General features: G+C 33.5%; 1 protein-coding gene across 5 annotated transcripts in view; it reads right to left on the reverse strand.

The window, feature by feature from the left end:
* Positions 1 to 262: 262 nt before the first annotated feature.
* The window catches only part of LOC148607898 (chromatin remodeling protein domino-like), a 56,162-nt gene continuing 44,129 nt past the window's right edge, over positions 263 to 12,295 (reverse strand). For 2 of the 5 annotated variants that reach the window (XM_088544240.1, XM_088544244.1), the window contains 14 exons: positions 10,968 to 11,003; positions 10,479 to 10,635; positions 9,754 to 9,971; positions 8,891 to 9,121; positions 8,270 to 8,557; positions 7,316 to 7,498; positions 6,839 to 7,006; positions 5,994 to 6,210; positions 4,786 to 4,928; positions 4,426 to 4,521; positions 3,946 to 4,050; positions 3,449 to 3,617; positions 2,953 to 3,042; positions 263 to 2,217 (listed from right to left, as the gene is read on the reverse strand). In XM_088544240.1, the coding sequence (XP_088400366.1) occupies positions 1,340 to 2,217; positions 2,953 to 3,042; positions 3,449 to 3,617; positions 3,946 to 4,050; positions 4,426 to 4,521; positions 4,786 to 4,928; positions 5,994 to 6,210; positions 6,839 to 7,006; positions 7,316 to 7,498; positions 8,270 to 8,557; positions 8,891 to 9,121; positions 9,754 to 9,971; positions 10,479 to 10,635; positions 10,968 to 11,003 (2,979 nt within the window). In that variant the 3' untranslated portion in view covers positions 263 to 1,339. The remainder of the gene's footprint in view (positions 2,218 to 2,952; positions 3,043 to 3,448; positions 3,618 to 3,945; positions 4,051 to 4,425; positions 4,522 to 4,785; positions 4,929 to 5,993; positions 6,211 to 6,838; positions 7,007 to 7,315; positions 7,499 to 8,269; positions 8,558 to 8,890; positions 9,122 to 9,753; positions 9,972 to 10,478; positions 10,636 to 10,967; positions 11,004 to 12,295) is intronic. The other 3 variants (XM_088544241.1, XM_088544245.1, XM_088544243.1) reach the window with 3 other exon arrangements.

Below are 12,295 nucleotides of genomic sequence, written 5' to 3' on the forward strand. Positions count from 1 at the left end.
TGGATAATTATTTTTCTTCATACAAATCTGCATATTGTAAAGGAAGTCAGTTTTCAAGACTTAACTATCAATAATAGTTAAAGAGGTATACACTATGTGATCAGAAAGGGTGATTCATACCCACCACTGAAAATTGTTTTGTGAGAATGGAAAAACTTTACAGAAATCCAAAAAGGGTAAGCAGAGATAAACAGCTCAGTTAATGCGAAACTGATAGAACTACTCAGTGACATATAAAATGTCACTTAAAGAAAACTCAATATATTGAAGACATTTTAATGATAAATACCAATGAGACACAATGAAGTACTACATATAAAAATTTAATCTACAATTATTAGAGATGTAGCTGTTGAAATAAAAATTGTATAATAAATGAAAAGCTGTCATAATTAGTTTAGAAATATTAGCTAAATCCCCACAATATGTATCAAGCATATTGCTACAGTCTTGATCATAACAACAAAAACATATTAGGTAAATTCTGTAATTAAAATTCATCTGTTTATAAAGAATACATGTACAAATGTATATCAATATGTCAGAACAACATACATGCATTTACCTTCAACATATGAGGTTACAAGTTTTTAAGTTATAGATGCAAAAACTATAACATACTAAATATACTGTGTATTTCACTTCAAGGGAGTGAAGTTTTTATTTCGACAGACAATATATGATGTTATGAGCCCAACAAATTTCATGAGGCTAGAACTGGCAAATACTTTAGACTTACATTATAAGAAAATTAAACAAATGCTGCCTTCAGATATTTTACTTTTCAATCATGCTTTCTTACTTTTTATTCAATTGACATTTATCATAGATTATAAAACTACTTGATGATTAATTGACAAGCAATTACTTCATGGAATCTGAAAGCTGATTTATTCTATAACACATGATTTTAAGGTCACATATTTCAAAAAAAAGAAGGGAAGATTCATAAAATTAACATGATTAAATGAGAACAAAATGTGTGTTAATCTGAAACATGATAAGAGCTTCTAAACTTATTAATTTGCAAATAAATACCAGATGAACTAATGAGTACAAAGTATAAAACCTAGGCTACAATGACAGATATTTCATAATTTACACCATAAATATCAACAAATGACAATTAACATTTACACACTAACAAAAAAAAATAATCCTAATTTACAAATCAACCACTTCTATTCAAAACAAATATAAAAGTTCACCAGAGAAACAAAACACTCATAATTTCTTCTATCTAATATTACACATTAAATTTACAATTTCCCATTCACATATAATGCATTCAAGATAAGAGCAACACAATTTCACACAAATAAATGGTCAGCAGTATATGTCATTGATGTTTCGGTTGATTTCTTGTTCTCATGGCATATGGTGAAGGTTTAGCAGACTGTCCTTGGCCTTGTTGAGTTTGCACAACTGAGGTTACAGCCCCTGGAGTGACAGGGGATTGAGGGGGTAAAGCAGCAGCTGCTGCCAGAGCTGCCTGTGAAGTAACTGTGCCAGTAGGTTGGGCAGTGGTCTGTGTCACTGGGACCTGCTGTTGCACTAAAGTCACATTTGGTGGTGGAGTCTGAGTCTGATTGGTTGGCGTCACGGTTAGGGTCAAAGGTGAGGCTGTACTTGACCCTGCTGATATTTGTGAAGTAGGCTGAACATGTATTGTTTGTGTAACTGGTTGAGGTACGGTGCCACTGGGTGTTACCTGAATTTGCTGCACTGCTTGGGTTACTACTGTTGCCTGAGGAATAGTAGTAACACGTGATTGTGTCACTACAGGTTGCACTTGAATAGTAGCCCCACTGGCACCACCGCTAGAAACAGTTGCCATAGTGACAGTTTTTGCAATTTGTTGAACTGGATGACTGACACTGATTGTGTTAACAGGAAGTTGTGCTGGTGTAGTTCCAGCCAATGTCACCTGTGTTACAGTAGGTGCTGCTGCAGCAGATATTGTTTGAATCTGTGTAGCAGGAATGTTGGCTTGAGATGACGTTAGAACTTTAGTAACTATCTGCCCAGATGGCTGACTTTGTGTTACTGTAGCAATAATGGTGGGTTGTGAGGTAATGATCATGCCTTGAGGTTTGTTGGTACTCATGATTTGTTGGAGTTGATAGGTTAAAGGTCTACCAGAGGCATTATGAGTTTGAGGTATTATTTGAACGGTGTTGACAGGAATCTGAGTCTTCCCTATAGGCTGACTTATGGCTAAAATAGGAAAACAGAAATTTTATTACAATGAACAGTGATCATACACATCAAACAAGTAAATTTTTTAAACACAGTTTTTATCACAGTTGTTTATCTAAAAGAAATATAGTCTAATGAGCATATTTGTGAATATTTAATTCTATAATATGAGAAACTATACTTCATATAATGGTACATGCTTTCCAATCAACTTAAAGGAGAAATAAATACAGTACAAGTCAGCATACTGCAGATACTACATTAATGGTATCTTCCATGTATTTTTAATAATGAACTGTTTACCCAAATCTCTAACCCTCCAGAATTTTGATATTACTGTATCATATCAACCCTAAACATTATTAAACTTCGTAATTTTCCATGCTTTGTACTATTTAAAATATGTATTATGTATTGTGCATTTAAATTTGTACATATTATCGAAAATCAATACACATGTAACTGTCCAAAGCTGAGGTAACCAAGTGTCTCAATATGCAAGCACTCGGGGCATATAGCCATGATTTTATATAGGAGATCACTAGCACCAAAGTGGCAACAATCTACTCATCTGGTGACTCTTGACTCCACAATCATTCGTACATTGAATGTACAGGTGTCCAAATCTAAGACAGAGCCCTTCAATTTTTGTAGACTATGCACTATTGAATAAGTTTAAGTCAACTTAGTCAAACAACTATGCTAAGATGAAATATTAGTTGCCAATGATATAATCTTGATAATTAAACTTACAAGTAATTTTCTGGCCTGGTTTCCTTAACAACTGCATGGGAGGTAAGGTACCAGCTTTTTGCAACTGACTGATAGTTGCTTTGTTTGCAGCTATAGAAAAGAAAACTCATTTTAAACATCCAATACATCACCTCTTTTTACATTAATGCTGTAAAAATATTAACTATTAAACAATATATGTATTTAGCTTGTTATAGAGCTGCTCCATTGGGACACCACTTCTAAGTGAGTATATTGCTGACTTAAATGTATCTTAAGTATGTTAGCTGGTCATATTCAGACATTTTTGTAAGATTTTCAAACTTATCAGTGAAACTGATCCACAACCATATCAATTTTATAAGGCCAGCCAACAAATATTGAATAAATGTTTTCATATCTAGACTTGAAAAGTAAAATTTTGCTTTTAAGAAGAAAAACACTATTAAATACTGGAAAAGATTTTGTCGAGTGGTTTTTTACTATTAAACCTGATGTATCATCTGCTAATACCTACCAATATTAGCCTTCTGAGCAGGGACAGTAACATTGATGCTGACAGCAGATCCTCCCGCACTACTGGATGGCATCTGTATGGGCACAGGTGTAGACACAGTTTTAACAATGCCTGTAACAGGCTGAACCTGTTGTACCTGGCCTTGAGCAATGATCTGTGTAGGAGGTAACTGTCAATAGACAGAATATGTATAATGAATGGCAAAGCAACATGTTTAAAATAGATGCGATTCAATGAAGCTTACTGAACACTTGATAACAAAGAAATTGAATGGTAAATTTAGGATTTGAAAAAGCGGAATTTCCTAGTAAACCAGTCGGTTGATCTGTAACAGTCACTTTGGTCTAACATTTACATGTATTAATTATTTCAAAACCCCTCAATAAACACTTGCATCAATTTCTCAAAAAAAAGAAAAAAAGAAAAGAGGTAATCATTTAAAATTAAAATGATTGCTTGAGTTTCTTGGATACACTTGGAAGTAACCTGCAGTTTACCTGCTGTAAATGTTGTCCTTGGGCTGTCTTCTGTATCAGTTGTTGTTGTTGCTTTAATCTGGTCAATTCTTCAGCTGTTAACTGTCGCTTCATCTGTCTAGGAACCTATGTTTTACAAAATATTCTAAGTTACAGAAAGTATGGGGTAGCAACAAAAATACATTATTTGGCAGAGGGAAACCATAGAGAGGTGAGAAAATAAAATCTAATTAGTCTTTACATATCTATTAATTGTGAAAGCCTTTAATACGGTCATTTCAAGTTTCCTTGTGCATTAAAATATGCTTCTCAAATGCACTATATGCATTTTTTTCTGTGCCGTGAGCACAAAACTGACAGGTGTATAAAAAAAAGGAAATGAGGTATTATTTGAAAGTTAAGAAATAAAACTTCATCAAACTGAGTGTACACAATTTATTGTTGTAAGAACCCATTCCTAAATCTCACACATTTATACAGATATTGTCTATTTGAACTAACCTGTGCAACACTAGTAACCAACTGTTGGGCTATAACTGTTTTCTGTTGTAGACCAGGTCTAGCATTCTGCTGTTGTATCTGTCTCAACTGTTGTTGCTACACAAAAAATTGAAGAAATCTAAACACTGAACGAATGATTAATTTGCATAAAAAAACCCCAATAAACATATATTATAAATAATATAGAAAGAATCTGATTTCCTTTTTAAATTACTGAGAAAATCATGGCATTTTTTAAAAGATACTAACTACAGTAATTGAGCAAGTCAACTGAATGCAGAATGCATAAAATAATAATTATACAGTGTTATAGTTTGAAAAAAATATGTTATTAAGTTTGTGGGAGGTAGTTATACATACTGTAATGTTTAATTTTTGCATTCTGAGCTGTTGCTGCTGAATAGTTTGTTGACCAATCAAATGCCTTTGTTGTATTAACTGTTGTTGTTGAGGAGTAATGGCCTTTCCTGCTGCTACAGTCAATTGCTGTTGGACAATGGTGCCTGCAAACAAAACAGGTCAATCTCAAAACTAGTCATTTAATTATGATTTAACAATATGTAAAAACATTAACCCTAGTAATAAACACTTAGCAGGAGATGGTGGGTCTCCTGAAGGGTTCTCGAAGAAAATAAAAGCCCTTCTAGCTTTTATGGATATCAAAATCTCATCCCAAGTTGAAGACAATCTGACACAAATTGATGGCACTGCATTAACTTGTGGGTTTTACCTTAGTTTCCCAATAGAATTATTACCAAGAGAACCAAGATTCAAGTGGAAATCATAAGAATACATTCCAAGGATAAAGACTAGACAGGGAAATAGACATACAAAACAAAGAACATGAAATAACCAAAATAACATTTACAAAGAAACAAAAAGTAAACGAGTAACCTGGACTCCACTTAAAACTTGGAGCATGGACCAGGTGCACTGGTAGAGTAAGCTTCCTTAAAGTAGTTCCTTCATGAGATTTCTGTATAAAAGCTATTATTCTTACATTCAGATATTGGCTCTCATGACAGACTTCAGTGAAAATCAACCCCAGTCAAGCTGTAAAGTTACTAATGCATGATTAAAATTTAAATAAAATCTGATCAAGAAAAAAAGCTGCGCTTAGACAACCCAAACTGATAACAGACAATAAGGAGGGACCTGTCTGAAACATGATTGGGATAAAAATTAGCAGTCCCTAAAAAGTGCATGGCTACTAGATTTTGAGCTGCGCTACCAGCTTGTATTGCTTAATTTTTACTTCTGCATTATAACATGTGTAGCATCATTGCAACAGCTAAAACTAAGTTTTATTTTAGCACCATTGTAACATTTTATCAAATAAAGTTATTAGAAGTTTTCACTGATGTTTATTTAAGTCATTGTCTCATGAAATTGATTTCTAAAATCCATAACTTTATGTGATTTTAACAAATATACTATGGACGGATTCACAAAAGCTTAATTTGCAGTCAAAATTTGAAAAAAAATTACGGATAATTATTAAAAGTAAACACCTCTGTATACTAGTAACACAAGGAAAAGTAATAGTATCTATGAATCTATGAACTTACTTCCAGCAACAGTAGTAGTACCAGGCAGTCTCTGTTGTCCTGCAGCTACAGCTAAGTGAGCAGGTGTCAGTGTTGTAGACGTTCTTACTACCTGACCTGTAGAGATTTGAGCTATCTGAGCAGGAGATGCCTGGCTGATAGCTGTAATCTCTTGGATTGTCTGAGGAGTAGCTGCTCTTTGGGCTCTGATGGCTGATGTAAGCATCCCAGACACAGCCTACAGCAGAAAAAATTTAGAATTCTAATGTAAATCATGCAACAATTAAAATGTTTACCTTAATATCCAGTCTATTTGGTACCTCCAGAAACTACTGACTGCCTTCTGCTGAAGACAATTTTCAAACTAACATTGCAATACTCCTTAAAGTTCAGATATCATCAGAAGTCCTCAAGTTGTATTTAGGAGACTATTTATATCTTAATGCCAACCCTAGGTAAAGGGGAACCCAAAGTTTGTTTTTAAGATTCAATAACTGATTCAAGTAACTAAGCCAATGGATTTTATTACTTTTGTGGTTAAAGGTGTGTTTACACTTGTTGAAGACCTTTTGGTGATCTCTGAAAGCATCTTTCATTTTGTATTTAGGTTATTTGCTAATGCATTTGTTGCATTTCTCCTATTTTTTCCCCCTATATTCATACAAAGTAGTGATGATGTTATTTGTCAAATCAGAATTCAGTCATCTAAAAACCTTTTAAAATATTAGAGGATGGTCACAAAAGGTAAGAATATAAAGCAAGAAATTTACATGGTTACTTGAAAAATTAAGATGAAATATTGTACTAATATGAACATCTGCCTGAATCTTACAAAGACATGTTGTAGAAAGCACTCAGATTCTTACCACAGTAGCAGGTTGTCCAGCACTGGCCTGACTCATCCTTCTATTAATAGCAGCAAAGTTAGATCCTACACCTGGAGGGGTGTTTACCACAATGTTACTAGTAGCACCAACTGCAGCTCTAGGAAGTGATACAGCAGTGACAGCTGTCTTTGCCAATGTAGCTGTTTGCTGAAATATAAATTAGCGATTATATATAAATGGTTTAATATTTTTATTAAGGAATTCTAGAAATAGTGATGAATAGATCTGCAGCTGAAAAGAAAATACTCATTGAAACTGCATTGAAATCTTTTATATACATTGTATAATTAATAAAATTTTAATCACAATATTTTGGCAGTATCTAGTTTTCTTGATTTTTCTACTAAAGTTAGTAGACACTCCACAAGAATATGCTATTTTAAAAAGCATCTTGTCACATTAAGACTAACACTGCAATAAAGACCCATCTCATTATTCTACAAGCGTAACACTTACAAGCCCTGCAGTAGTGACTGTAGTATAAATCTGTTGAAGCTGCTGAGCTTGGCCCCCTTGAGCCTGAGCTACAACTACAGCAGCAGTCCCTGCAGCAGGTTGGGAAGGTGTGGCAGGAGTAGGGGTAGCCTGGGTGGTTTGTGCTTGTGATTTTTGAAGCTGTTGTTCAGAAGCAGCTGCCTGCTAGGGAAACAATAAAGGTGTGCGTTAGATAGGAACATTCCTTCAAATATCCCACAAAGATACAAACTATTCATTAGATAGAGCATACCTATTTTCTATTGAATGCAGTTTATCAAAATTATACAAGATTGATCTAGAAATCTCAATTTAATTTTTTTTTGCTACCTGTGCAGAGTAGCATAGGCCAATGACATTTTTCTTGAATACCAATATCAGTGGTTTGACTTAAAGAAGAAAATTTGTACCCTAAATTCATCACCTTGTGGAGTAATTACTACATAATACAGTGAAACGTGTCCAAACCCAAAACTTTGTTACAGTGTTCATACATATTTTTTTTAGTAAATACAAGGACTTTTCAAGAACTTTCAAGGACCCTTCATCAAAAATTCTTGTATAAATTGAGTCGACAAGCATACCAAACACTGACTAAGCAACAGTATCAGTTCAATGTCTTGGTAAAAGAAAAAATTAATACAATTTAGCTTTGGTTATTTTTGAGTAAAAAAAAACAAAAACGTTTGCATTGAAGACAATTTCTAGATTTTCAAGCACCCTAATTAGAATTCAAGTATATTCAAGTCCTTGATTTTGCACCTGCACAAACTTTAAAGTACAAAAATTTGTTCAGGCAAATGTTGGGTAAACATAGGTTCACGATGTATTAGCCATGATATTTAAAGACTTTGAAAGACTTTCTATCTGAATAAAGTATTTGATTTAGAGTGGTCTCACTGCAATTTACAGGTTTAAAATCTACTACAATCTTACTGCAGCAGCCTGATTCTGTTTCTTCTCCCTTTGTATTCTCTGGGCCCGTATCTCAGCAACCTGCATTGGGGTCATCGGTTGTTCATAGTTAATCTCATTCTCTGTCAGAACAGAGGCATGTTTAGGATTCTTCAGAGTTGGGTTGACCAAAGTTTGTTTCAGCGGTGGTGGTCGCTTCGTGGCAATACCTTTCACGGCATCAAACCTCAGACTGTACAACATACTTATAGCATTGTGGTTATCCTGAACAAACAGTTGACTTGTTCTCATTGGGCGGTTATTCTTCGTCTATCAAAATTGCAAAGTTCTCATTTAAATAAAACGCTTAACAGAGTTTATCATAGGTCACAAGGAGATTCCAACTATCATATTGATTTGTAGACAGTAAACTTGTGATAACCATTTAAAATACAAGTAAGTAATAGGAAGGCTGTCTTCAACCGACATGATTAGCGGACTTGTTAAGAATTTGACATAAACAACTCATTTGTATAAAAAAAATTGTGATAATATTTTACTAATCAAACGCCAGTTTCCTTTTATACAGGAAGAAACATAATTAAGTTGTTACAGAGGCCATGGTATTAAAAAGACATCTACATTTAATAAGACAACCTTTACCTTGTAAATTCCTTTAGTTTTCTTGCTCTGCTTTTTAGGATTTATATCATAAAGTATTCTCCCTTCCTCCCTAGGGATGATAACATTCTCATATCTGTTCTTACACTGTTTAGCTGATCTGTACACACGACTACAGCTGTTGACAATATCGGCAACAAGATCCCAGTTTGGTAAGTGGGCAGGGGAGACAACCATGAGATTCAACGGTACATCAAATATAGTCTGTACTGACTGCAAGAGATATGTGACTTGTGTCATTTAAGGAGGCAGACCTAGGGTAATGGACATAAATCAGTGATATGTTTGTATCATATTCAATTCCACCAAAGCCTTCCAAACTTTCATTTGAAACAGAATGAAATCAGTCCAAATTACTTATATGCTTACATGAGATTGATGTAAAATGCAGAATACAAATGTTTCAATGATGTGTAAGAATTGTGTCCCTTACCCTAGGTCTACCTCCTTAATTGAAATATTATATATAGTTCTTAAATATTTTCTTCAAATAATAACAACTGTTCATGTACATGTGTCTGTAATGCAATAGATACTATATGAACGACCAAAGACCCTCATCTGTCATAGATATCCCTCACCCTTTAAAAGTTTTAATTGTACATTTTTTTTTGTGTATGCAGTACTTTCATTCAAAATGTTGTTTTATCCAAGGATTTCCCCTTCTTTTTACTTTTGAAATTCAAACTCCATGAAAAATATAATTCAATTCACTGTTACCATGAAAAAGATGAGTGTAAAAATATTATTCATAGAATGTCCCATGCATAATCACAAGTTACTTCTAGTATATTTTAAATTAAGGTCTGCAACTCTGATACTTAGTCATTCATACAGAACTTTACCTGTAATAAAGCCCAATCCTCATGGATAAGCCATTCAGGATGATCTGGAGTAGGGTCTGGAGGCTTGTTTAACATCTGTGGAACAGGACGGAATGGTTTCAACAGACCTTGCTTTAATTTGGCTTCTCTACGTAGTTTCAGCAAGGCAGATGTTGGTCGATCAAATAAAGACCTTGGAACTCTTGGTTGCTCCTCTTTTCTTGCTTTCTGTTTTCGAGCTAAATTAACCAAAGCAATATTTCAAAATTTACTTCTTAAACTGCGAAGTACTATTACAAAAATGTTTGAATTAAGATAGTAAATACATTGAATTTTCAAAAGCTTTTACTAACATCTGAAAATATCATGGGAAATAATCCATTTCAGCCAATGAAATAATGGCCCAAAATAATATTCCAAAACAGAGTGAAGAGTAATTTAATGTGTGAATCAACAAAAGCCACAATAGGCACAAATCTTAAAGCTAAAGAGCATACCAAATTCGACATTTCCCTCACATTTCAAATGAAAATCTTTTTGACAGATTGTTAGTACATTTGGCTGCTATTCTCATCTGCTAATAGACTTGTAGGACCAAATCCTTCCTCACAATTCTAACCAACCAGCTTTAACTTCAGGGAAAATTCAGGGATATTTGAGATTTAAAAAAAAAAAAAATGGACCCAGAGACTATCATTCAGTCTCAACTGAAGGTTGTCTCTTAAGATATATTTTACATTACATACTAGTAATAGATTCAATCTTTGGTTTCTTGTGTTCCTTCTTGATGTAAATAGGTGGCAGTTGTGTCTCTGGCATCATGTTTGGTTCATACAGGAAGCATAGGGATTGGTCGATATAAATATCATTATCATCATGTGGTGGGGTGGGAGGTGTCCACATCTGTAAACACAATCACCAATAATAAATCATTTTATTGTTAAATATTTATGTTCACACTGCTACTTGCTCAAAAGTAAAGTAAAAAAAAACCACATATTTCCTGTCCTTCTGCCTGAATATGATAAGAGAGCGAAACTAAAATTTGATAGATGTAATGAAATGCTAATTGTAGTTTTTTTGTTTTTTGTTTTTGTTTTTAAATCCCCAAGATTCTTTACAAAATACTAAAGAGTGAATGCCAAATTAAGAAAATAGAAGTTATTTCATTTAATTGTTATGGAGGGGAAAATCTTAGCTACTACTTGTTGTGCTAGAATATGTTGATAACTTACAGGCATTTTTTCTTGATCCACATCCGACAAGTATACCTAGAATATAAAAATATAACACATTATTTTTCAAGTACATGTAGAAACATGAAAAGAAGTCCACATTTTACTTTGAAAAAAGGCATAAGTCATGATTTTACACCAATTTCATTGTACTTGGTGCTTGTCATTAAATATATTGACTTGTATTAAAAAAGAAGCTTGTAGCAGAGTGGAAGTGGGGAGGTGGAACAATACTTGGAGAATTTTAAGTTCTTAAACAATGTATTGGCCCTGTAAATCATCTTCTTCAGAGAAGCAGGTTTTTCAAGATTGTTTTAAGCAAATAAACAATAAACAATTGATGATTTTTCAAGTACCAGTCCATATATAATACACACACTGCCCAAGATATAAGCGACTCATGATGTAGAAAACACACATTCATCTTCCACTAGTATCAACCAAATCAAGAACCTTAAGTCTTGCAAAAAAATAAAAAATAACAATTTCAAACACAATCTATTTATTTTTTAAACTCCTTTAGTCAAACAACCGAATGACTAGTTATATGGTCTGTAACTGTTACTATGCAAGATATAAAAAGTGACTTGTGTGGGTTTTTGACAAGCACGAATTGACTCCTAAAAACTGCTTCTTTTAATTTTTGAAGCCAGTTTGAAATATCTAGTTTGTTTATGGTAGTGTTTTTTTTTATTTTCATAGCAAGCCTTGCATACAGGAACCATATTAAAATAATGTTAGAGATAGAATCAAGTCTTACTTTTTATTACTCGTAACAATTGGATTCCACAGTACAGATGTCTGAACCCGGAGAATGGGTTTTGGACACAGATTTAAATAAAAACTTTATGGTCTTAAATTTAAAATAAAGAGTCCATGGTAAGCTTAAGCAATAATCGAGATATCTTCGTTATAATCCAGCAGTAAAATTTTTTTTACCCTTTGCACCTTAATATAGAAAAATTAAAAATGAGTCTCATCTTAAATAGTATTAAGAAGTCAAGATTTTAAATAAAACCGCATTAATAATTCATGAATTATACTACCCATTTTGCTCTGAATGACCCAAGATTTGTCTCCCAGTAACCTTTTAACGTCAGTAGTTGAAAGACATCAGTATCAAAACAATGCATAAATATATTTTCAACAACGGCATCAACATGTGAAATCACATTTATAGTTCAGCAGTAAACAATGAGTTTTGTAAAATGCTTGTTTAAGACCTTTCTTTCCTAAGACAGAGCAAAATAATCCAAACCTTTATGTCCTGTGGTACCTAAATCACACTTTGTCAACATCCCAAGTAATGCTAAGTTACTGAATGAAAA

The sequence above is a fragment of the Perna viridis genome, chromosome 9 (assembly GCF_037379345.1).
Source record: "Perna viridis isolate PV_CMFRI_1.1 ecotype Kerala chromosome 9, ASM3737934v1, whole genome shotgun sequence".
In the NCBI taxonomy this organism is placed as follows: Eukaryota; Metazoa; Mollusca; class Bivalvia; order Mytilida; family Mytilidae; genus Perna; species Perna viridis.